The 27,227-nt window shown below is 46.1% G+C and overlaps 1 protein-coding gene across 9 annotated transcripts in view; it reads left to right on the top strand.

Moving 5' to 3' along the window:
* Window positions 1–27,227, top strand: part of tasor2 (transcription activation suppressor family member 2) — a 127,830-nt gene that overhangs the window by 36,617 nt on the left and 63,986 nt on the right. For all 9 annotated transcript variants that reach the window (XM_055653407.1, XM_055653406.1, XM_055653412.1 and 6 more), the window contains exons 2-7: window positions 11,025–11,173; window positions 15,747–15,842; window positions 17,593–17,665; window positions 22,863–22,954; window positions 25,066–25,203; window positions 26,645–26,772. In XM_055653407.1, the coding sequence (XP_055509382.1) occupies window positions 11,025–11,173; window positions 15,747–15,842; window positions 17,593–17,665; window positions 22,863–22,954; window positions 25,066–25,203; window positions 26,645–26,772 (676 nt within the window). The remainder of the gene's footprint in view (window positions 1–11,024; window positions 11,174–15,746; window positions 15,843–17,592; window positions 17,666–22,862; window positions 22,955–25,065; window positions 25,204–26,644; window positions 26,773–27,227) is intronic.

The following is a 27,227-nucleotide window of genomic DNA, read 5'->3' as shown; positions in this document are numbered from 1 at the left end:
ATTGCTTGCTGCACCTGCATACTAACTTTCATTGATTCATGTACTAATACCCCTAGATCCCTTTGCGTTGCATTACAACGCAGCTCCTCCTCATTTAGAAAATAACTTGCCCTATCATTTTTTTTCCCAAAGTGAATGACTTCACATTTATTAGTATTAAATTTCATCTGCCAAGTTGTTGCCCACTCACCTAGCTTATCTATATCCTTTTGCAGACTCTTCCTATCCTCCTCATCCCCTACTTTTCCTCCCATTTTTGTATCGTCCGCAAATTTTGATATATTACACTTGGTTCCCTCCTCCAAATCATTTATATAAATTGTGAACAACTGGGGTCCCAGCACCGACCCTTGCGGAACCCCGCTAGTTACCGGTTGCCATCCCGAGTATGAACCATTTATCCCCACTCTCTGCTTCCTATTTGTTAGCCAATCCTCTACCCATGCTAATATATTACCCCCAATCCCATAATTTTTTATTTTTAGCAATAGTCTCTTATGTCTCTTATGTGGCACCTTGTCAAAAGCCTTTTGGAAGTCCAAGTATACCACATCCACCGGTTCCCCTTTATCCACCCGGGTTGTTACTTCCTCAAAGAATTCGAGCAGATTCGTTAAACAGGACTTCCCCTTCACAAAACCATGTTGGTTCTGTCCGATGAAGTCATGTTTATCCAAGTGCCCCGTTAGTGTTTCTTTAATAATTGTCTCTAACATTTTACCCACCACCGATGTTAGACTAACCGGTCTATAGTTACCCGCCTTCTGTTTACTTCCTTTTTTAAATATAGGTGTTACATTGGCCATTTTCCAATCCACTGGGACCGTTCCTGCCTCCAGGGAGTTTTGGAAAATTATCACCAATGCATCCACAATCCCCACCGCTATCTCCCTCAAGACCCTTGGATGTAATCCATCAGGCCCAGGGGATTTATCCTCCTTCAGTCTCATTAATTTCCCTAATACCACCTCCTTGGTGATCTTAATAGTATTTAGCTCCTCCCATTCCTACTGCCCCCTGTTTGTCCAGCGTTGGAATATTTTTTGTGTCTTCTATGGTGAAGACTGATACAAAATACTCGTTTAATGCCTTTGCCATTTCCATGTTCCCCACCAACAACTCTCCAGTCTCACCCTCCAATGGACCAACGTTCACCTTAGCCACCCTTTTTCTTTTTATATAGCTATAAAAACTCTTACTATTAGTTTTTATGTTGTTCGCTAAATTCCTTTCATAGTCTATTTTCCCCGTCTTAATTAATCTCTTAGTTATTTTTTGCTGACCTTTAAATGCTTCCCAAACATGAGCCACTAATCTACACCCACACCCCCCCCCCCCCCCCCCCCCCCCTTGTTGTTCATGCCAGGACCAAGCAGTGTCTTTGTGTGTGCGAAGGCGTAATGGGGCTGACGTTTCGCTGAAATCAGGAATGAATTTGCTCAAATAGTTCGCCATGCCAAGGAACCTGTGCAAGCTGGGCACGTCAGTGGGTGCTGGGAGTTCATTAATGACACTGTTTTTTTGCTGGATCCATTTTCAGGCCGTCCTATATGGCCTAGGTATTTTACCTCATTCGCATTTTGCATTTTTTGGGGTTGAATTTGAGATGGATGGCCTCGGCACGCTTCAATGCTTTTGTCAGATTGGCGTCGTGTTCCTCGATCGTTTTCCCAGCAATGAGGATATCGTTCACTACGATGGAGCAGGGGTATCCGGAAAACAATTGCTCCATGGATTGTTGAACCACTTCACTGGCAGGACTTGTACCAAAGGGCATTCTCAAAAATTTATATCGTCCGAACGGTGTGCTGAAAGTTGTCAGCATGGAGGATTTTTGTTCCAGTGGAATCTACCAGAATGAATTCTTGGCATCTAGCACTGTGAATACAGTTGCATCTGCCATCTGTGTCGCAATCCCGTCCTCCGAACGCATTGGATAAAGTCGTCTCTTAATTGCTGTATTTTGGGGTTAATACAAATTCGTATCGTCTTTATTCTTCTTAGTAGCAGCAACCATTCAGGAGACCCAGTCTGAGGGTTCAGTTATGGGAGTAATCACACCAAGAGCCACCATTCTGTTAAGTTCACCTTGTACTCAATCCCGCATAGCATAGGGAATCCTGTGAGCTGGACGAACAACTGGGATTGCCCCAGGGTCAATAGTAATTGTGCATCTGGCAGGCAACCTGCCCAGCTCGTCGTTAAACAAGTCCTTGTATTGTGTTAAAACGTGATGTGTAAAATCACAGTCAACAGTCAGTGGTCACGGGCGTTGAGATGACAATGTAACTTTTCTTGGCCGATAGGGCACAGTGCTGCACCATTAAAAGAGATGAGTAAAGCAGTTGTCTGAGTTAGAGCTTCGGTGTTTTGTAGCTGTTTGAAGACAGCCAAGGAGATAGCGTTACAACGAGCCCCGCTATCAACCTTAAGATAGAGAGTTTTGCTGTTTATGAGTGACCTTGGGATCGAGCTTGGACGCTGAACCAGACAAAGCAGGCACATTAATCTCTGTGCTGTCATCATCTGTTTGTGGGAACTGGGAGACAGGAAATTCATCCTGGTTTAACAAGCTGACAGACTGTCTCGTTTCAAATTTGTTGTTTCCCCGATTTGCAGCATTTCGCGAAATTGTTTCTTTTATTACAGAGCCTGCAGAGTTTTCCAAATGCCGGACACCGGTCACGAATTGCAGTGTGTGAAGCTCTGCAATTAAAGCAATTAGTAATCCATCTTGGACTGTTAACTGGCCCCTGAAACTGTCGAGCTGTAATTTGATTAGACACACTGGCTGCATTAACTTCACGAGCAGCAGGAAATGTTTGCGTTTTAATGTGGGCATTGGTTAACTTAGCTATGCAACAGCGGTTTTCAAGGTCAGGCCCACTTCACGCAACAATTCATCGCGTAGTTTATCACTCAATATGCCATGTATCAATCGATCTCTTATCAAACTAGCGTTGATTTCTCTAAAATCGCATCGACTACATGCTTCAGTGCACTGACATAGAGCTCGACCGGTTCTCGCTGTTTTTGACACATCGCGAAAAATTTATGTGATTCAATGATCACATTAATTTCTAACATAGTTGTTGGAATTTACATAGTTGTTGGAATTTAAATAGGAGGCACTCAGGATCACGGATGGACTCTGCTGGGATTTGTACGTTATTATCATCCACACCAGCCGGTACATAGTGAAATCTACTGGCACGTCGTGCAGCCTCAGTGCCTGCTAAGTTAAGGAGAATCGAGGCACGAAGAGCAGGTGCTGCATTCGGATAATCAGCATCAATGTAGATTGAGAAATCTTCCTCGAACTCACGCCATCGCTCTGCAAGATCAGCATCAAACACCAAGATATCTGGCTTTCTGAGAGCAGTAGCCATAATCGTAGTTAAAAAAATAAACTAAGATAAAAACAATATAATCAATCGGAGGGTGAGATTGGAAACTTTGACACCATGTTGGTTTTGTAATAATAAAGACCTCGCACCATGTCAGGTTATACATTGTTTATTTAGAATAAACAATTACAAGCTATCGCTTGAGAGTTCACTTCAGACTGTGGAGTGCAGCAGACCGCAACGCTAATAAGCTAGTGTGCGTAACTACAAAAGCATGACTCGTATCATGGGCCACTAATTTACGGTGCAGGCCACCAAATTCAATTGCACATCATTTCAAGCAGATTGCAGGCCAGCAAATTCAATTGCATAGCATTTCAAGCAGAGTGCAGGCACCAAATTCAATTGCATAACATTTCAAGCAGAGTGCAGGCCACTAAATTTGGGTTCATAGCATTTGAAGCAGAGTGCAGGCCACTAAATTCGAGTTCATAGCATTTCAAGCAGAGTGCAGGCCACCAAATTCAATTGCATGACATTTCAGGCAGAGTGCAGGCCACCCCATATTCAATTGAATGGCATTTCAAGCAGAATGCAGGCCACAAAATTCAATTGCATAGCATTGCAAGCAGAGTGCAGGTCAACAAATTCAATTGCATGGCATTTCAAGCAGAGTGCAGGCCACCAAATTCAATTTCATGGCATTGCAAGCAGTGCATGCCACCAAATTCAATTTCATGGCACATCAAGCAGAGTGCAGGCCACCAAATTCAGTTTCATAGCATTTCAAGCATAGTGCAGGCCACTAAATTCGGGTTCATAGCATTTGAAGCAGAGTACAGGCCACCAAATTCAATTGCATGACATTTCAAGCAGAGTGCAGGCCACCCCAAATTCAATTGCATGGCATTTCAAGCAGAATGCAGGCCACAAAATTCAATTGCATATCATTGGAAGCAGAGTGCAGGTCAACAAATTCAATTGCATGGCATTTCAAGCAGAGTGCAGGCCACCAAATTCAATTTCATGGCATTGCAAGCAGTGCATGCCACCAAATTCAATTTCATGGCACATCAAGCAGAGTGCAGGCCACCAAATTCAGTTTCATAGCATTTCAAGCACAGTGCAGGCCACTAAATTCGGGTTCATAGCATTTGAAGCAGAGTGCAGGCCACCAAATTCAATTGCATGGCATTTCAAGCAGAGTGCAGGCCACCCCAAATTCAATTGCATGGCATTTCAAGCAGAATGCAGGCCACAAAATTCAATTGCATATCATTGGAAGCAGAGTGCAGGTCAACAAATTCAATTGCATGGCATTTCAAGCAGAGTGCAGGCCACCAACTTCAATTTCATGGCATTGCAAGCAGTGCATGCCACCAAATTCAATTTCATGGCACATCAAGCAGAGTGCAGGCCACCAAATTCAGTTTCATAGCATTTCAAGCACAGTGCAGGCCACTAAATTCGGGTTCATAGCATTTGAAGCAGAGTGCAGGCCACCAAATTCAATTGCATGGCATTTCAAGCAGAGTGCAGGCCACCCCAAATTCAATTGCATGGCATTTCAAGCAGAATGCAGGCCACAAAATTCAATTGCATAGCATTGGAAGCAGAGTGCAGGTCAACAAATTCAATTGCATGGCATTTCAAGCAGAGTGCAGGCCACCAAATTCAGTTTCATGGCATTGCAAGCAGTGCAGGCCACCAAATTCGATTTCATGGCACATCAAGCAGAGTGCAGGCCACCAAATTCAGTTTCATAACATTTCAAACAGAATGCAGGCCACCTAATTCAGTTTCATAGCATTTCAAGCAGAGCGAACGCCTCCAAATTCAATTGCATAGCATTGCAAGCAGAGTGCAGGTCAACAAATTCAATTGCATGGCATTTCAAGCAGAGTGCAGGCCACCAAATTCAATTTCATGGCATTGCAAGCAGTGCATGCCACCAAATTCAATTTCATGGCACATCAAGCAGAGTGCAGGCCACCAAATTCAGTTTCATAGCATTTCAAGCACAGTGCAGGCCACTAAATTCGGGTTCATAGCATTTCAAGCAGAGTGCAGGCCACCAAATTCAATTGCATGACATTTCAAGCAGAGTGCAGGCCACCCCAAATTCAATTGCATGGCATTTCAAGCAGAATGCAGGCCACAAAATTCAATTGCATAGCATTGGAAGCAGAGTGCAGGTCAACAAATTCAATTGCATGGCATTTCAAGCAGAATGCAGGCCACCAAATTCAATTTCATGGCATTGCAAGCAGTGCATGCCACCAAATTCAATTTCATGGCACATCAAGCAGAGTGCAGGCCACCAAATTCAGTTTCATAGCATTTCAAGCACAGTGCAGGCCACTAAATTCGGGTTCATAGCATTTGAAGCAGAGTGCAGGCCACCAAATTCAATTACATGACATTTCAAGCAGAGTGCAGGCCACCCCAAATTCAATTGCATGGTATTTCAAGCAGAATGCAGGCCACAAAATTCATAGCATTGGAAGCAGATAGGTCAACAAATTCAATTGCATGGCATTTCAAGCAGAGTGCAGGCCACCAAATTCAGTTTCATGGCATTGCAAGCAGTGCAGGCCAACCAAATTCGATTTCATGGCACATCAAGCAGAGTGCAGGCCACCAAATTCAGTTTCATAACATTTCAAACAGAATGCAGGCCACCTAATTCAGTTTCATAGCATTTCAAGCAGAGCGAACGCCTCCAAATTCAATTGCATAGCATTTCAAGCTGAGAGCAAGCCTCCAAATTCACTTTCATAGCATTTCAAGCAGAGTGCAGGCCACCAAATTCACTTTCATAGCATTTCAAGCCGAGTGCAGGCCACCAAATTCACTTGCATTACATTTTTAGCAGAGTGCAGGCCACCAAATAGTATTACATAGCATTTCCAGCAGAGTGCAGGCCACCAACTTCAGTTTCATAGCATTTCCATCAGAGTGCAGGCCACCAACTTCAGTTTCATAGCATTTCCATCAGAGTGCAGGCCACCAAATTCAGACTCATAGCATTTTAAGCAAAGTGCAGGCCACGAACATCAATTTCATAACATTTCAAGCAGAGTGCAGCCCACCAAATTCAATTGCATAGCATTACAAGCAGAGTGCAGGCCACCAAATTCAATTGCACAGCATTTCAAGCAGAGTGCAGGCCACCAAAATCAATTGCATAGCATTTCAAGCAGAGTGCAGGCCACCAAATTCATTTTCATAGCATTTTAAGCAAAGTGCAGGCCACGAACATCAATTTCATAACATTTCAAGCAGAGTGCAGCCCACCAAATTCAATTGCATAGCATTACAAGCAGAGTGCAGGCCACCAAACTCAATTGCACAGCATTTCAAGCAGAGTGCCGGCCACCAAATTCAATTGCATAGCATTTCAAGCAGAATGCAGGCCACCAAATTCAGTTTCTTAGCATTTGAAGCAGAGTGCAGGACACTAAATTCAATTGCATAGCATTTCACGCAGAGTGCAGGCCACCAAATTCAATTGCATAGCATCTGAAGCAGAGTGCAGGCCATCAAATTCACTTTCATAGCATTTCAAGCTGAGTTCTGGCCTCCAAATTCAGTGTCACAGCATTTCAAGCAGAGTGCAGGCCACCAAATTCAATTGCATAGCATTTCAAGCAGAGTGCAGGCCACCAAATTCAATTGCTTAGCAATTCAAGCGGAGTGCAGGCCACCAGATTCAGTTCCATGGCATTTCAAGCAGAGTGCCGGCCACCAAATTTAATTGCATAGCATTTCAAGCAGAGTGACGGCCACCAAATTCAATTGCATAGCATTTCAAGCAGAGTGCAGGCCACCAACTTCAGTTTCATAGCATTTCCATCAGAGTGCAGGCCACCAACTTCAGTTTCATAGCATTTCAAGCAGAGTGCAGGCCACCAAATTCAGACTCATAGCATTTTAAGCAAAGTGCAGGCCACGAACATCAATTTCATAACATTTCAAGCAGAGTGCAGCCCACCAAATTCAATTGCATAGCATTACAAGCAGAGTGCAGGCCACCAAATTCAATTGCATAGCATCTGAAGCAGAGTGCAGGCCACCAAATTCACTTTCATAGCATTTCAAGCTGAGTGCTGGCCTCCAAATTCAGTGTCACAGTATTTCAAGCAGAGTGCAGGCCATCAAATTTGGTTTCAAAGTATTTCAAGCAAGTGCAGGCCTCCAAATTCAGTTTCATAGCATTTCAAGCAGAGTGCAGGCCACCAAATTCAATTGAATAGCATTTCAAGCAGAGTGCAGGCCACCAAATTCAATTGCTTAGCAATTCAAGCGGAGTACAGGCCACCAGATTCAATTGCATAGCATTTCTAGCAGAGTGCAGGCCACCAACTTCAGTTCCATTGCATTTCAAGCAGAGTGCAGACCCCCAAATTCAGTTCCATAGCCTTTCAAGCAGAGTACAGGCCACCAGATTCAGTTTCATAGCATTTCAAGCAGAGTGCTGGGCACCAGATTCGGTTTCGTAGCATTTCAACCAGAGTGCAGGTCACCAAAATCAATTTTGTAGCATTTCAAGCAGCATGCAGGCCAGCAAATTCAATTGCATTGCATTTCAAGCCAATTACAGGCCAGCAAATTCAATTGCATAGCATCTCAAGCAGAGTGACGGCCATCAAATTCAATTGCATAGCATTTAAAGCAGTGTGCAGGCCACCACATTCAATTGCATTGCATTTCCAGCAGGGTGGCAGCCACTAAATTGCCAAACAACTCATTGCATTGTCATTAAGGGCTAACAAATCATTTGTTGCAAGTACATTGCAGACTCACAGTTCAGTTGATTCACAGCCCAGAAATATAGTTGTGGACTTTCCCTCGTGATCTTCCAGAATCAATCAGCTGATCGCAAGATTTTTTAAACACTCATAGCTTTTTTATTTTTCATCGATCGGAAAAATCGTCGGGGCTGTCTCAGCAGTGGAGGACTTGTGAGTAAGAGGGCCAAAAATCATAGCGATTTATGGTAACGTTTTTTCTAAAATCAATATACAGAGCAGACAGGAAGTGGTCAAGATGAGACTTTTAGTAATATAGATTTGTTGCCACAGCCAGTGCCACATCTGTGCCTCTGTGGAGATGGTCCGCAGTGCATGCCTCTCCGCCGCAAGTCAGTAGGTGGGCCATTGTCTGTACCTCTCCACGGTTGCACTTGTCAGAGTTTGAGAGGCCCCACTTCTTCAGGTTGAGTCGTCAACGTCCCACTCTAGTGCGGAGACGGTTTAGGGCTCTCCAGGTAGTATAAGTCAGGTGGTGTCCTGGTGCCATCTGTTGTTTGGTTTTGGTGCCTGCCTGGCCTCTTCCGCCGTCTCTGCCTTCCTTTCTCTTTGTTGTAGCTCGCTGTTGGCTTTTGTCATCGTCTAACATGTTGACAGAATTGGTCACCCGACGCGATACAGAGAGCATCGCGTCGTCGTTTCCAGGGATCGCCACGAGGAGTCTTCTGTCACGGTTCTGGAGCACCCGCAGTCAGGAGTGGACGTGGGTCTCCGGCGCTGCAAGGCGCCAACTCCACCGCTGTGCCACTGCTGTGGAGGTTGGACCACTGGATTCAGTGGGTCAGGCAGCATCTCTAGACGACTTAAGGTCATGAGATAGTAGAATTAGGCCATTCAGCCCATCGTCTACTCAACCATTCAATCATATCTGATCTATCTTTCCCTCCTAACCTCATTCTCCTGCCTTCTCCCCATAACATCCGACACCCGTACTAATCACGATTCTATCTCTCTATGCCTTAAAAAATATCTACTGACTTTGCCTCCACAGCCTTCAGTGGCAAAGTAAAGAGGTTTCTCCTCGTCTTCTTCCTAAAAGAACGTCCTTTAATTCTGAGGCTGTGACCTCTAGTCCTAGACTCTCACACAAGTGGAAACATCCTCTCCACATCCACTCTATCGAAGCTTTTCACTATTCTGTATGTTTCAATGAGGTCCCTCCTCATTCTGCTAAACTACAGGCCCAGCGTCGACATACGCTACTCATCCTAGGTTTAACCTCGCTCATTGCTGGGATCATTCTTGTAAACACGGATAGGTGACGCTTCGGGTGGGGGACTCTTCTTCAGACTGATTGCGGAGGGGATGGGAAAGAAAGCTGGAAGTTGAGGGGCTCGACAAGCGTGTAAGAGGTAATACAGCATGTGTGATAGGTGAAGAGGTTTTTGTTTGAGAGGCAGATTGGTGGACAGAGGCCAGGGACGAAAAGGCAGGTGTGAGTCCCGAAAGGATAAAGTGTCACGAATTGTGGAACTCGAGGGTTGAAAAGTTGCGAATTGTGTAGCCATTGGACGGGTTGCAGGTGGGAGGGTGGGCGATAAGGTCAGCCAGGGTTCACGGGAGGGAAGTGTTGGGTGGGGGTGGAAAGGGGGGGGGGGGGGGGGGGGTGTTTTGGGGAGAAGGGGGAGGGAGAGGTTTTGGGGAAAAAGAGGTTACGGGTGCGTGGAGGTGGTGAAGGCAGATGGGATACTGGCATTTAAGAGGCGACGGATATGCAGAGAATGCACATCATGCGCTGGCCAATGAACTGGCCTCAACTACCTTCTGTGGCAGAGAATTCCAGAGATTCACCACTCTCCTGTGTGAAAAATGTTTTTCTCATCTCGGTCCTAAAAGATTTCCCCCTTATCCTTAAACTGTGACCCCCTTGTTCTGGACTTCCCCAACATTTGGACAGCAGAAGCCGCGGTGGCATTGATAAGAAGATAGGATAGGAAGAGTGGGTACAAGGAACTGCAGATGCTGGTTTACAACAAAAAAAATGACACAAGTGCTGGAGTAACTCAGTGGGCCAGGCAGCATCGGATATCAGGGGTTAAGGGGAGAAGGCAGGAGAATGGGGTTGAGAGGGAAAGATAGATCTGCCATGATTAAATGGCGGAGTAGACTTGATGGGCCGAATGGCCTAATTCTGCTCCGAGAACTGATGAAAGTGTGTACTTATGAACTCACTGATGCCCAGTAATTCAATCAAACAAGCAACATATAAAACTCCATAAAATCTCAGGCCGGGTGAGGGGTTTGGGTCGGGGAACGCCCCCCCCCTTCACCACCCCTGTAACAACCCTAATACCTGCTCAGCCTTGTCCTGCCTCTCTCTTCTCCACCACACCCCCCTCCCCACAATCAGACTGAAGAAGGGTCTCGACCCAGAAAGTCTCCCGCCCGTGTTCTCCAGGGTTGCTGCCTGACCCGCTGGGTTACTCCCGCATTTTGAGTCTTGTTTTATTATAGGGGGAGTCTATTTTTGGTGTGGAATTGGGCTTAACCTTGTTGCTTTAACTTCAGGATAGTAAATTGTGAAAAGATTAACAGTCTGTGGTCGAGCATGAGGTGTGATTAAGATACTGGCAGACAATCAATAGCCCTGCAATCGACACTCCAAGACGAGCAATTCTCACTCAATTTGTCGTGAGACTAGCACTTAAAAATTCTAGTGTCAGTAGGATCTTGAAAGCTATGCGTTCTGCACACCCTGTTATCAACAGTGATGTTATTGCTACGCATGCATAACAGCATTATTATTCAAATGTTATAATTATTTCATTTAGGTGAAAAAGTTGGAAATTGTACATGTATCTCTGTGAGAGTAACTATTTTCAAAGGTTAATCTGCTGTGCTAATTTGTGTTTTTTTTCTTTTGCAGAGATATTTTGTCCCATTTCTCTTGTCTCCAGCCAGTTCACACAAGAAATTCTACCCATCTTGCGTCGCGCCTATCTAGATGAAACGTCGCTGGATTATTTTCATTACAGCCAAGTGACGGTGGTAAACAATACAAAGCTGCTGCATCAGGTATTATATTAAAGGAGGGATTCTACTTTACTAGTCAACAAAACCGCGAAGCGTTTTGAATTGAGAATGGAGCGGCTGGGCTTGTGCACTCTGGAGTTTAGAAGGACGAGAGGGGACCTTATTGAAACATATAAGATTTTTAAGGGTTTGGACAAGCTAGAGGCAGGAAACATGTTCCCGATGTTGGGGGAGTCCAGAACCAGCAGCCACTGTTTAAGAATAAAGGGTAAGCCATTTAGAACGGAGACGAGGAAACACTTTTTCACACAGAGAGTTGTGAGTCTGTGGAATTCTCTGCCTCAGAGGGCGGTGGAGGAAGGTTCTTTGGATACTTTCAAGAGAGAGCTAGATAGGGCTATTAAAGATAGCGGAGTCAGGGGATATGGGGAGAAGGCAGGAACGGGGTACTGATTGGGGATGATCAGCCGTGATCACATTGAATGGCGGTGCTGGCTCGAAGGGCCGAATGGCCTACTCCTGCACCTATTGTCTATTGTCTATTCTATCTGTTGCAAGGAATGCTGGTTTGCACCGTAGACACAAAATAGTGGAGTAGACCCAGCGGGACAGGCAGCATCTCTGGGAGGGAAGGAATGGGTGACGTATTGGGTCGAGACCCTTCTTCAGACTGGGACTTGGGGGAGAGGAAGACATGGAGATATGGAAGGGTAAGATGTGAAAACACAGATCAAAAGGGACGATGGTCAAGGAAATGTAGAATGTTACATTGTTAGCTGAGGGGAATGTGACAACGAGGCATACAACAATAATATTTAATCAGGAGGACAGTGGAGAACTAGGATGGGGAAGGGACGGAGAGAGAGGGAAAGCAAGGGTTACGAAGTGTAGAGTATATTCATACGAATAATCGGTACACTTGACAATAAACAATAGACTAAACTAAACTTCGATTCCCTTAGTGTTGAAAGGTCTACTGTCTTGCCTCGAATAAACTGAGCAACTGAATGTCCATTGTCCACCAAAGATTCACAGCCACCGACTGAGGAAATTTCTCTTCATCTTATCTCTCATCTGACCACAACCCTCAGTTCTAGGTTGCTCATGGCCATTTGGTACAGTCTGAGGAAGGGTTTCGGCCCGAAACTTTGCCTATTTCCTGCTGCACCCGCTGAGTTTCTCCAGCATTTCTGTGTACCTGGTATATTTATAGTCTCAGATATAACGGAAGCTCAGTAAACGTTTATTGTCAGCAGGGGTCACAGTTTAAGGATAAGGGGGAAATATTTTAGGACCGAGATTAGGAAAACATTTTTCACACAGAGAATGGTGAATCTCTGGAATTCTCTGCCACAGAAGGTAGTTGAGGCCAGTTCATCGGCTATATTTAAGAGGGAGTTAGATGTGGCCCTTGTGGCTAAAGGGATCAGGGGATATGGAGAGAAGGCAGGTACAGGATACTGAGTTGGATGATCAGCCATGATCATATTGAATGGCGGTGCAGGCTAAAGGGCCGAATGGCCTACTCCTGCACCTATTTTCTATGTTTCTATGTCAACGCTTACCGTGGTAAACATTGACAATAAACTAAACCTAACTGATAGTAGTATAATAAATGTCTTAAAACTAAAGACATTGAAGTGAAATGGAAGTTACTAACAAAGCAGAATGGTGGGATCAGATCAAATATACTGCTGTAACAAGTATCTTTTCTTCGTCTTTTTTTTGAAAAGCATTTAATCTGCCTGCAAGGAACCAGTTATGCTACTTGATACACAGACCCAACCCTGAATGTGTAAATGAGGGTAAAATAACCTGGTGTGATCTTGTTGGTGTCACTGTTTTACTTACTTTGAACAATAATCTTGTGCAGTTACTGTAAGTACTTTGTTGGGGAAATATCTGTCATGCCAATGTAACATGTAGCCTCTTGAATCCAACCTTAAATCTGAACACATTAGGACTCACTGCAAGGTAGACAAAAATGCTGGAGAAACTCAGCGGGTGAGGCAGCATCTGTGGAGCGAAGGAAATAGGCGACGTTTCGGGTCGAGACCTATCTTCAGACTGATGTGGGGGGGTGGGAGGTGCGGGAAGAAGAAAGGAAGAGGCGGAGACAGTGGGCTGTGGGTGAGCTGGGAAGGGGAGGGGAAAGAAGGAGAAAGCAGGGACTATCTAAAATTGGAGAAGTCAATGTTCATACCGCTAGGGTGTAAACTGCCCAAGCGAAATATGAGGTGCTGCTCCTTCAAATTATGTTGGGCCTCACTCTGACCATGGAGGAGGCCCAGGATAGAAAGGTCGGATTCGGAATGGGAGGGGGAGTTGAAGTGCTGAGCCACCGGGAGATCAGGTTGGTTATTGCGAACCGAGCGGAGGTGTTGGGCGAAGCGATCACCAAGCCTGCGCTTGGTCTCACCGATGTAGAGCAGCTGACACCTAGAGCAGCGGATGCAATAGATGAGGTTGGAGGAGGTGCAGATGAACCTGTGCCGCACCTCGAGAGACTGCTTGGGTCCTTGGATGGAGTCAAAGGGGGAGGTAAATCGACAAGTGTAGCATTTCCTGCGGTTGCAAAGGAAAGTGACTGGAGAGGGGGTGGTTTGGGTGGGAAGGCACGAATTGACCAGGGGATTACGGAGGGAGTGGTCTCTGCGGAACGCAGAAAGGGGAGGAGATGGGAAGATATGGCCAGTGGTGGGATCCTGTTGGAGGTGGTGAAAATGTCGGAGAATTATTTGTTGTACGTGACAGCAGGTAGGGTGGAAGGTGAGGACAAGGGGGATTCGGCCCTTGTTGCGAGTGGGGGGGATGGGGAGTGAGAGCAGAGTCACTGGGTATAGAAGAGACCCTGGGGAGAGCCTCATCTATAGTAAAAGAGGGGAACCCCCATTCCCTAAAGAATGAGGACATCCCCAATGCTCTGGTTTGTCCTCATTCTTGCGGTGCTCCTATGCTGAGGTTCAGCGGGTCTGAGATGTGCTTTTCCAGCCTCACATGCTGCTTCCTGTCTCTCAGGAAGTTGGTGATCCACTGACAGAGGGGTTCAGGCACAGTCAACTGGGAGAGTTTGGAGTGTTGTAGCTCTGGCACAATGGTGTTGAATGCAGATCTAAAATCCACAAACAAAATCCTTGCATAGGTCCCCTGGCAGTCTAGGTGCTGGAGGATGAAGTGTAGGCCTAGGTTGACTGCATCATCCACTGATCTATTGGCCCGGTATGCAAACTGCAGGGGTTCCAGCAGGAGGTTTGTGATATTTTTCAGGTGGGCCAGCACAAGCCTTTCAAGGGTCTTCATGACTATAGAGGTCAGTGCAACAGGCCTGTAGTCATTAAGACCAGTAATACTTGGATTTTTCTGTACGGGAACAACAGGGGAGACTTTGAAGCAGGCAGGGTCAGTGCAGGGACCGATTGAAAATGTCTGTGTGGACTGGTGCCAGTTGTTCGACACAGAGCTTGAGGGTAGAGGGGGAAACATTGTCCGGTCATGGAGATTTCCAGCTTTTCAGTCTCCTGAATAGCTTTTCCACCTCCTCAATTGTTATTGTTAGCGATGGAGTGGCCAGGCTGATGTTGGGCAGCAAGGAGGGGGTGGGTAGTGGATGAGGGCCCAGTCTTTGCAGACTGTAGTCAGGCTTGTAAGTGGGTGTGAAGTGGTGATTGGGGAGGAGTGGGTAGGGGAAGAAGTACCAGGGTTATTTCTGTCTATCGAACCTGCAGTAGATCTCGTTCAGGTCGTTGGTCAGCTGAGGATTCTTCCCAGCCCTTCCACACTGAGGAAGAGTCATTAGCAGAGAATTTGCTCCTCAACTTCTCAGAGTTCCTTTCCTTGGCAGCTCAGATTCCTCTTCTCAGCTTGTACTTGGCCTGCCTGTAGATGTCTGCGTCCCCGCTCCTGTAGGCCTCATCTTTAGACTGGCGGAGCTGTCTGAGTTCTGCTGTAAACCAAGGCTTGTCATTGTGGAACCTGATCCGGGTCCTAGTGGGAATGCAACTGTCCTCACAAAAGCTGACATATGATGTCACAGTGTCTGTATATTCATCGAGGCTTGTGGTTGCTTCTCTGAACCCATTCCAATCTGTGCAGTCAAAGCAGGACTGTAGGTTTTCAATGCCCTCGCTTGTCCACCTTGTCATTGTGCTGACCACAGGCTTCGCAGATTTTAGTTTCTGCCTGTAGTTCGGAATAAGGTGAACCAAACAACGATCATAGAGACCTAGAGCCACATGGGGTACAGAGCGATATGCGTTCTTGAATGTAGTGTAACAGTGATCGAGTGTTCTCTCCCCTCTGGTGGGCAGGTAGCGTAATGTCTGTACCTTTGAAAGCTCTCGGCTGAGGTTCAAGTCCCCCAAAACAATGACCATGGAGTCCGGGAAGTCACTCTCCACGCTCATTACCTGACCAGCGACTTGCGTTTGTGCCTCATGTACGCAGGCTTGGGGAGGTGGGGGGGGGGTATGTTAACTCCAGCGAGAATAAAAGAGGTAAATTCCCTCGGAGCTAAATATTAACTAACTTTTAACGATGCCCAAATCCAATAAGTTAATTCATGCAAATTGTTTCCTGGTGAACCTGGAAAATATCATGTTTTGTTTATTGATTACAGCACAATGAATGGCTGTTGGGTATGGAGCAGAGGGGAAACACCAAGGAGGAGCTTGCAACATCCTTTGCTTTTTTAATGTTTGACACTGAAGATCAGGTAAATCAAAAATCCGAATTTCTGGAGAGAAAGAACAAGGAATTTTATTATTATTATTATTATAACAGAGATTTTTTTTTAATAATGCAAGCTCACAGATGTGTGAAATTTTAAAGATCAGAATTGCTCGTTGTAAGGCAACGCAATTGCAGCATGGTGGTGCAGCGGCAGAGTTGCTGCCTTACAGCGCCAGAGACACTGGTTTGATCCTGACTGCTGGTGCTGTCTGTATGGAGTTTGCATGTTCTCCCCGTGACGTGCGTGGGTTTTCTCTGAGAACTTCGGTTTCCTCCCACATTCCAATGATGTGCAGGTTTGTACGTTAATTGACTTGGTATTAAAAAAAATGTTTTAATTGGCCCTAGTGTGGGATGGTATTAATGTGCGGGGATCACTGGTCGGTGCGGACCAGGTGGGCCAAAGGGGCCTGTTTCCGTGTTGTAAACTGTCACTGTTTCACTCGTTATCTCCTTATCCAACAATGGATCATTGTGGGCTCCACCGTCCCGTGATCAGCGATGCTGGCTTTGATGTGTCGTTTTGCATACCTTTCATTCATTTGTCCTTCGTATCTCTAGTTTCCATCTCCTCCGACCTTCAGTCTGAAGGAGGGTCTCTTGACCTGAAACGTCACCCATTCCTTCTCTCCAGAGATGCTGACCACCAAGAAACATGTGAATTGGATTGCCATAGGGCCAGTCTGATCCAAGGGCTTTATCACAACATCCGCTGAACCTAATGTACATCTGGTTCAGGTCAGGCAACCAGGCTCCCCGTGTCCGTATACACAGTCATTCATAGGAATATTTGGCAAAGAGATTCAGTCTAAGGCCTTTGAGGAAGAAAGGTGTGCGGTGTAAAAGAGAATTTGGGCGGCACAATGGCGCAGTGGTAAAGGTGCTGCCTCACAGCGCCAGAGACCCGGGTTCGAGCCTGTCTACGGGTGCTGTCTGTACGCCTCCCTGGGTTTTCTCTGGGTGCTCTGGTTTCCTCCCACACTCCAAAGACGTGCAGGTTTGTGGGTTAAGTGCCTTCTGCTAATTGTGCCCCTAGTGTGCAGGACATAGAACTAGTGCATGGGTGAACGTTGGGCGGCCCGGACTCAGTGGGCCAAAGCCCCTGTTTGAACACTTTATCTCGAAATGTAAATAGTTCAGTTTAGAGATACAGAGCGGAAACAGGCCTTTCGACTCACCGAGTCCGCCCCGACCAGCGATCCCCGCACGGTAACAATCCTACACACACTAGGGACAATGTTACATTTATACCAAGCCAATTAACCTACGAACCTGTACATCTTTGGAGCGTTGGAGGAAACTGAAGGTCCCGGATAAAACCTGCACAGGTCACGGGGAGAACGTACAAACTCCGTACATACGTGGGACGACAGATGGCGCAATGGGCTAAGTGTTCGGCTGGCGACCGGAAGGTAGCCGGTTCGAATCCCGCCTGGACACTTCACCCACCTTTGCCTGTGTGTAAAATGTAATGTAATTATGTGAAGCACTTTGGGGTCAATGCAAGTTGACTAAAAATGTGCTATATAAATAATATTATTATTATTATTATTATTATTATTATTATTATACAGCACCCATAGTCAGGATCGAACCCAGGTCTGTGTCTGTGTGTGTGTGTGTGGCTCTGTGTGTGTGTGTGTGTGTGTGTGTGTGTGTGTGTATGTTGATTGCCACAGCACATTTTGGATTTTGGTTTCCTTTCTCAATGTCACTTTTCCTTTTTTTTGTAGGCAAAAGCAGTCTGCCGCAACGGATTGGAGACTGGGAGCAGTGATATTACAACACTTGGAGATCCGGCGAATGGTATATATATTTATACACAATTACTGCAGTGACCACAGTATGTACACAGTCTGAAAATGACCGAGAGCATCTGTTACAGGAAGTGAAAATTACTTTTATTGGGAGAGAATTAAAATACTTCCTTATGTTTGAGGAATATGAAGTCATTGAAAAAAATATAAGCATTGTACTCAGAAACAAATGTTAAGCCTCTGGGTTTGTGCTATAGTGGATGTTTGGCTTTATTCCCCAGTTTGGGATTTTCTCAAGGGAGAGTACATTTAATTACTATTTCTGTGATCTTGTTGTTGCTCCGAGGCATTGAACTCTAGCAGTTTACTTTAGAGAAGTAAACAGCGCGGAAACAGGCCTTCGGCCCACCGAGTCTATGCCGATGAGTGATCATCCCGTACACCAGCACTATCCTACACACAATGATTAATTTACAATTTTTAGAGGCCAATTAACCTGCAATCTGTACGTCTTTGGAGTGTGGAATGAAACCGCCTCGCCTGTCAAACCCGCAGCCACAGGGAGAACATACATTTATGGAGTTCTTTTTAAGGATTCATGGTCTGCAGATAAATTTGTAGCTGTTTAATTTACATAGAAACATAGAAATTAGGTGCAGGAGTAGGCCATTCGGCCCTTCGAGCCTGCACCGCCATTCAATATGATCATGCAACGTTGAAAAGGCTCATCGGCCCAGTAAAGGGCCTGTCCCACGAGCATGCGACTCAATGCAGCAAGCGCGACCTAACGTGGTCGCTTGAGCCGTACGGCCTCGCGGGGCTGGTCCCACTTTGATCGCCGGAGCCGTATGGAGTTGTGCGGAGCTGGTCCCGACATCGCGCAGGGCTCCGAAAAACTGACCGTGTTAAAAAATTCCGAGCGGCAACGGCCTGCCGGCCCGCAGCCGCCTCGACGCCGTACGCAGCCGCCTTGACGCCGTACGTCACGCGCGAACTTCCCGCGGATTTCGCTCGAACTTCATGTCACTCACTCGACCTCCGAGCGGCCCCCGCTTCTGGTTAGGTCGTGCTTGCCGCATGCTCGTGGGACAGGCCCTTAAGTCCATGTTGAGTATCGATCACCAATTCACACTAGTGTTATGCTATTCCACTTTCGCATCCACTCCCTGGGGGCAATTTACAGAAGTCAATTAACCGACAAACCCGCACATCTTTGGGAAGTGGGAGGAAACTGGAGCACCCGGAGGAAACCCACGCGGTCACAGGAAGAACGTGCAAACTCCATGCAGGCAGCACTCGGGGTCGGGGTTGAACCTGGGTCTCTGGGGCTGTGAGGCAGCAGCTGTGTCACTGTTGCCAGCCTGGCAGTGGGACTGCTTTATATCTAAGGAGAATCTTAAATGCCAATTTCTGCTGCCCATCCAAGGTCGGATGTGCTTGCAGGGTGTGCTCTGTTTATTTTGAAAGGTGCGGTATGATTGGTAACAAGAACTCTGCTTTGAGCTCCCAGGAATGTGTCCCCAAGTAGATTAGTTTAGAGATACAGCGCGGAAACAGGTCCGTCGGTCCACCGAGTCCGCGCCGAACAGCGATCCCAGGCACATTAACACTCTATGAACCATTTACACTTTACACCAATCCAATTGAACGTACAATAACGCACGTCTTTGGAACGCGGGAGGAAAGCGAAGATCTCGGAGAAAACCCAAGCAGGTCACGGGGAGAAAGTACAAACTCCGAACAGACACATGGAGTTTGGATGTTCTTCCAGTGACCTCGTGGGTTTTCCCCGGGTGCTCCGGTTTCCTCCCACACTCCAAAGGCGTACAGGTTTAAACCAGCATCTGCAGTTCCTTCCTACACAGGTTTCTAGGTTAATTGGCTTCGGTTTAAAAAAAACATTGTAAATTGTCCTTTGTGTGTATGATAGAGCTAGTGTACGGGGATTGCTGGTCAGCATTGACTCGGTGGGCCGAAGGGCCTGTTTCCCCGCTGTAACCCTAAAGTCTAAAGATGCCATCGTTTTGTTTCGCCCTGTTAATGTTTCCTCCTTTATAAGCTTCTTGGGGGGGGGGGGTGTGGGGGAAGAACAATGGACAATGGGGGGGCAAAGGACAATGGGGACCCGGCTGGGGGGTTGGGGTGGGGGGTTGGGACAAAAGGGGGAGCTGGCGTGCTTTGTAACTTTGTCACCATCTGTAGTTGCCTGCTATTTGTATACATTGGGTATGCAAGCAAGTCTGCAAGCACTGTGCCCAGTCCCAGACAATAAAGTATTCCTATTTTTCAATTGCCTTGCTTCCCCATGGTGGCATTGCAATGATTGCTAGACTGGTCCGTCGGTGTTACTCCTGTTCCTCTTTATTGTTGCTGGACGGTTGGTGTCAAATTGCACAAGGAACCTGTGGGCAGATTACATCGGGGGGGGGGGTTGGGTGTTTCAAAGCTTCTTCGGCGACGTCTGATGACGTCTTTAAACAAAGTTTAAACAATGCTTTCCTGAAGCTCAAACGAATGGGAACCCTGCCTTCAACGGGATTATTAACGGATTTTGTCGACAATACTGAGAGGGCAGGATATTATTTGAGTTGTTGTGTTGCCCTTAAAGGAGGAAGAATCTATTTAGAGTTTTTTTAAATAAAAAACAACAACGTGGCTTTGAGCCAGAACTGCCTCTAGTGTTGACAATGGCGTCAAATGACAAACGTAGACTTTAAACCACCCTTAACTCCGGTGACCACGTTTTTGCAAACCAGGAATTGCTGAGAATGTGAGCAAATACGACACGGAACTGCAAGTAGTGAGTATAGACAAAAAATGCTGGAGTAACTCGGCAGGACAGGCAGCATCTCCGGATAGAACGAATGGGTGACGTTTTGGGTCGAGACCCTTCTTCAGACTGAGAGTCAGGGGAGAGGGGGTATACAGAGGTATGGACGGGTGAGATGTGAAAACGAGATATCAAAGGGGGATGCAGATCAAGGGAAATGTAGAGTAGATAATTGCTAGCGGGGTTATGTTTCTGTCTGTCGAACCTGCAGTAGAACTCATTCAGGTAGTTGGTCAGCTGGCGATTGTCCAAGGAGCGGGGGGGGGTTCCTCTTGTAGCTGGTGGTTTCTTGCAAGTCCTTTCACACTGAGGAAGAGTCATTAGCTGAGAACTTGTTCTTCAACTTCTCAGACTGCTTCAACTGCTGTAAGCCAAGGATGGTTTAAATGCCTGAGGAAAAAGCTATTATTAACCATGATAAATACTTTGGGAAATTTATTTCTCAAGACTGAATTACTGTGGCACAGTGGCGTAACGATAAGTTGCTGCCTTACAGCACCAGTGACCCACTTTCAATCCTGAGTACGGGTGCTGTCTGTGCAGAGCTTGTACGTTCTCCCCGTGACCCGAGTGGGTTTTCTCCAGGATCTTCGGTTTCCCCCCCACACTCCAAAGACCTACAAGTTTGTAGTTTAATTGGCTTGGTATCATTGTAAATTGTCCCTAGTGTGTGTGTAGGATAGTGTTAGTGGGCTTGGTGTATGTGTAAAATTGTCCCCAGTGAGGGTAGGGTGGCGGGGATCGTTGCTGGTCGGCGCGGACTTGGAGGGCCGAAGGGCCTGTTTCTGCACTCTATAAACAAAACAAAAAAATTAAACTATACACTGTTTTGATTTTTTGATTTTTAAACCTGTCCTATCCATGCACCAGTGTAAATGTTTCTTAAATGTTGCGCTAGTCTCAGCCTCAACTTCCTCCACTGGCAGCTCGTTCCATACACCCACCACCCACCGCGTGAAAAAGTTACCCCTCGGATTCATGTTAATTCTTTCCCCCCTCACATTAAACCTATGTCCTATTGTTCTCGATTCCCCTTCTCTTGCCGTCTACCCGATCTATTGCTCTCATGATTTTATACATTTCATGCATGTTTTCCTTAATAGAAACATAGAAACATAGAAATTAGGTGCAGGCCATTCGGCCCTTCGAGCCTGCACCGCCATTCAATATGATCATGGCAATATTACTGGATGATGTGTAGAATATTTGAGATTGTTACATCTGTGTTAATGGGTGGGTGAGGCACAGCAGACAAGTACATGTGCCGAGCCTTGGGTTGGGTAAGTTAAGGTTGGGTTGGATTCAAGTCTTTTTTGAGTTTAGTGATAAAACATGGAAAGGGGCCCTTCGGCCCACCGAGTCTGCGCCAACCAGCGATCACTCGTGCACTAGTTCTATCCGACACACTAGGGAAAATTTACAAAAGCCAATTAATTAACCTACAAACCTGCACGTCTTTGGAATGTGGAGGAAACTGGAGCACCCGGAGAACCCAAGCTGTCACAGGGAGAACGTACAAACTCCGTACAGACAGCATTCGCGGTCAGGATGGAACCCGGGTCTCTGGAGCTGTGAGGCAGCAACGTTACCGCTGTACTATTGATCTCTCGAAGTGGGTTTTAATTTCATATATCCAGTACCTCGACCTCTAATGATTTGACCAGTAAGTCAGCAGCGACCCAGCTTACACTCAATACTTAGCACTGGTCACACCAGCTAATGAATTCCACAAGCTTGTATTTCTCACAAATAAACAAAAGCTGTCTTTTTTCAATTCAATTAAATTCAATTCAACTTTAATGTCATCGCACAAATACAAGTATGAGTACAACGAAATGCAGTTTTGCGTCAGTCCGTAGTAGTTGTGCATAAAGAAATTAAAATAAAAAAAAAATAGAAAGAGAGAAGATACAGAATAATCAAAAAATGCAGAATAATTAAACAATGGGGATGGAGGGACTGGAGAAATCTATCGGTGGGACTCCGAGTTCAGCAATGTGATTGTATTATTGTAGAAGCTGTTCCTCATCCTACTAGTACGTGACCTGAGGCTCCTGTACCGTCTCCCTAATGGGAGGAGGGCAAACAGTCCATGGTTGGGGTGTGAGGGGTCTTTGATGATCTTCCCAGCCCGTCTCAGACACCGTTTTCGGTGGAGGGCATCCATGGCAGGGAGCGGGGCACCGATGATGTGCTGCGCGGTTTTCACCACCCGTTGTAGTGTAGTGTCTTAATTCCCCATCTATTCAAGCTCTTGCATTGCTTCATCTTTGGTCCTCCATTTTACAATATACTGTGCGGTGTAATTTCACGTCTTCAGAATAGAGCACTGGCTATTAAAAAATATATAATTTTTGCTTTAAATGAGTATTGCCGTGAGATTTACTTAACTTCCATATTTCTTATTGCCTTACAGGAGTGTATCTTTGTAAATTTTCCGACTTCCTTCGCCCTACGCCGTGGAACCACGGGAAACAAGGCTACATTGTTGTATTTAAAATAATCAAGGTAAAGGAAGAGAAAGCATTTTCATTGTATTTTATCCAGAACATCTCGTTTTCAATCTTTCTTAACCCTGATCCAACTTAATTTAGTGGCAGCCACTCCTTTCAGTCCCAAAAAAAAACATACACAGTTGTTTTTTGGGATTTTCTAGGTATCAGTTATGCAGGGCGAGCCAAATATAATTTGCTGTGGCCAGCTCTGTTCTGGGTGTAGTATTTTACCCCTCTGGTATCCTGGACAAGCTGGGAATTTTTTGGAAACTAAGGGCGTTCCAAAAACTGATTGATATGTATTATCCCTGATCCCTGCAGTATGTGCTTTTTTAAAAATTCATTGAAAGGACATCTCTGACATGGCCTTAGTGACTATGGCTGGGCCACTGAACAGGAGTTCTAAATTTACCATGGAGACGCCAGGAACTGCAGATGGTAGAATCTTGCGTAGAACAGAAAGTGCTATGTCCCTTCTGGTGACTCCATTTATACCTCGCATTGCCTCGGAAAGGCCAGCAGCATAGTCAAGGACGAGTTACACCCTGGCCACTCCCTCTTTCTCCCCTCTCCCATCGGGCAAAACATAGAAACATAGAAAATAGGTGCAGGAGTAGGAGTAGGCCATTCGGCCCGTCGAGCCTGCACCGCCATTCAATATGATCATGGCTGATCATCCAACTCAGTATCCCATCCCTGCCTTCTCTCCATACCCCCTGATCCCTTTAGCCACAAGGGCCACATCTAACTCCCTCTTAAATATAGCCAATGAACTGGCCTCAACTACCTTCTGTGGCAGAGAATTCCAGAGATTCACCACTCTCTGGTATAGAAGTGTGAAAACGCACACCACCTGATTCAGGGACAGTTTCTTCCCAGCTGTTATCAGGCAACTGAAGCGTCCTTCCACAACCAGAGAGCGGTCCTGAACTATTATCTACCTCTGATGCCCCTCAGACTATCCTTGACCGGACTTTGCTGGTTTTACCTTGCACTAAATGTTATTCCCTTATCATGTATGATCTATACACTGTAAATGGATTGATTGCAATCATGTATTGTCTTTCTGCTGACTGGTCAACATGCAACAAAAGCTTTTCACTGTACTTCAGTGGGTCAAGCAGCATCTTTGGAGGACATGGGTCGTCGACGTTTCGAGTTGAGACCCTTTTCTGACCCACAACATCACCTGTCCATTCCCTCCACAATGCTGCCGGACCCGCTGAGTTCCTCCAGCACCTTGTGTTTCAAATTTGTCATGCTGGCTTTGACTCTGTGATCACACCCATCCCAAATAGAGTGACATTCCTTTCGCTACTTTGTAATATTTCTCTCTAAACTTTCACAATGGATCCTGATTTCTTCCCTTACTCCGACATTTAAAAATAAGTGTTTCTTTGGCCAGTTTTGCAACAAGTGTCATCTCAGTCCTGCCCAATGAATCATTTGATTTTAACTGCACATGCTGCTTCATTGAAACACTTCATACAGTATATCACCACTGTACTATGGACCAATGGGTGTATGCTGAATGAAATGCTGCCATCTTCAGACCAAAGGTTCTCAGAAGTTACAAATGTGAAGATAGACACAAAGAGATGGAGTAACTCAGTGGGACAGGCAGCATCTCTGGAGAGAAGGAATGGGTCGAGATCCTTCTTCAGACTGGAGAAAAAAGGTCTTGACCCGAAACGTCACCCATTCTTTCTCTCCAGAGATGCTGCCTGTCCCGCTGAGTTACTCCATCTATTTGGAGTTTCTCCAGGTTTTTATGTCTATCTTCGGTTTAAACCAGCATCTGCAGTTCCTTCCTACACCCTTGGAAATGTCAGTCAGGGAGTCATCGAAAGCAGCTCTACCAGCTGCACCACCACTTGCCGGTCAAGCAGTAATGTCCATGTTAATGCAGGCACGGTATCTGATACCTTTCCCCTCTGGAGATTGGCTGGAGCCTGGTGTGAAATTTGATATTCAGTCAACAGTTTGAGCCCCAGTTGATCAGTCCACTTGTGAAATTACTAGATGCATGAGGTCGGCTCAGAGAAGTTTTCTTTGCTGGACTTTATATTTCTCTGCTTCTTTGTATTCAAGAGTAAAAGCATTGCTGTTTTGTTTGTTTAACAGGGTAGAGTGAAGACTGTGACTGAAAACTACACTTCTGATTTCACCAGACCAACTCCTGACTACACTTGCCATGTTTCAACCAACTGTGATAAGGTTTCTTCCAGAAACAGCTGCTTCCAGGCTTTTGAACTGACACAGGTAGAGGCTGTTAAAAAACATTTTTGCATTTGCCTGGAGCTCCTCCTTGATGATCATTGTCAAATGTTGCTTTCTCTGTGGATTTGAGCTTTGATAACTTCACCGGCAATACACTTTTCTCTGGAAGCTGTTTCTCGTTTGGTTTCAAAGAATCAAGATCGATCACTTTAAAATAGTAACACGAGGAACACACAGGTTAAGTGCTTAGTTTAGAGATACAGCATAGAAATAGGCCCATTCTGCCCACAGAGTCCGCTCCGACCAGTGATCTTCGTACACTAGCCCTATCCTACACATTAGGGACTGTTTATAATATCACCAAACCGAGTAACCTACAAACTTGTATGTGTTTGGAGTGTGGAAGGAAACCGGAGCACCCAGAGAAAACCCACGCAGGTCACGGGGAGAACGTACAAACTCTGTACAGACAACCACCCGTAGTCAGGAGAAGGGTCTCGCCCCGAAACGTCAGCTATTCATAGAAATATAGAAAATAGGTGCAGGAGTAGGCCATTCGGCCCTTTGAGCCTGCACCGCCATTCAATATGATCATGGCTGATCATCCAACTCAGTATCCTGTACCTGCCTTCTCTCCATACCCCCTGATCCCTTTAGCCACATGGGCCACATCTAACTCCCTCTTAAATATAGCCAATGAACTGGCCTCAATTACCTTCTGTGGCAGAGAATTCCACAGATTCACCACTCTCTGTGTAAAAAATGATTTTCTCATCTCGGTCCTAAAAGACTTCTCTCTTATCCTTAAACTGTGACCCCTTGTTCGGGACTTCCCCAACATCGGGAATAATCTTCCTGCATCTAGCCTGTCCAACCCCTTAAGAATTTTGTAAGTTTCTATAAAATCCCCCCTCAATCTTCTAAATTCTAGCGTGTACAAGCCGAGTCTATCCAGTCTTTCTTCATATGAAAGTCCTGCCATCCCAGGAATTAGTCTGGTGACTTCTCTCCAGAGGTGCTGCCTGCCCCCCGCTGAGTTACTCCAGCTTTTTGTGTCTTCCATCTATCACTTGGCAGGAAGGGGACTGAGGGAAAGGGAAGAGTAACACGTTAATGGGAGCCAGGGGGAGGGAAGGGAGGAGAGAAGGGGATTAAAAAGGAAGCAAAAGGGAGTGGTATAGGGGGAAGGGGACGGGGAAGGAACGGCAGAGGGAGGGATATAGGTGAAGGGGAACAGTGACCCCCCCCTGAGTCCCTCCAGCAAGTTATATATTGCTTTGATGATCTTTTACAAATGTTGATCGAAGGAGGAACAGGGAAACTGCTCGCTCTGTCCTTGAGCTGATTAGTTTTTGTTTATTCAATATTATTTCAGACCTATTTTGATCTCAATGGGCTTTGCTGTTGAAGCCTGACTTGTTTGGGAGAAGAGCTCATATTTAGCATTGTTTCGGTGACCCCTCTCGCTCCCCCTGTCTTGCAGTACTACCTGTATGATCCTGACCAGCATGAAGGCCGGCATTGCCCACGTCACGTCTGCCCGTTCGCGATTGTGGCATTTCAGTACCGTGACTACAAGTGCAATTCGGCAGAGTCCGGAGAGAATAACACGTGAGTTCACATCTGTTTGGGGAAAATGCAATTTTAGTTTTACAAATGATCCCCGACAACCGTGTGATTGTTGTTATGATATGTGTAATGTGCCTTTAACGACTTAACAGAGTCCAGGCAAGCGCGGGGGTTTCCAGGCATGCGTAGGAGTTTTACTTACTGGAAAAGCTTGGTGGCAGCGGTGGTGCCTTAAAGAATCATTTTTCTGCCACGACCTGAAGCTCCCGGCTGGAACAGTCGGCAGCTAAGGACTAGTGAAAGTGTCGAGGGCCGTAGGATTGGTGAGTGAGCAGCATTTAAGGCACAGAGAATATCAAAACTGCCGGAAAACGACATGGCTACCTGAAGGGTGGGGCAGACGGCCGCTCAGCAGCGAGCCGAGTCGAGTGCGGATGAGGAGACGGGTGACCAGAGACCTACGCTGACGGCCGCCGGTAGTACTCCACAGCGCGCTG

This window comes from Leucoraja erinacea, chromosome 22 (assembly GCF_028641065.1).
Source record: "Leucoraja erinacea ecotype New England chromosome 22, Leri_hhj_1, whole genome shotgun sequence".
Lineage (NCBI taxonomy): Eukaryota > Metazoa > Chordata > Chondrichthyes > Rajiformes > Rajidae > Leucoraja > Leucoraja erinaceus.
This window is presented reverse-complemented; position numbering and strand designations above follow the sequence as displayed.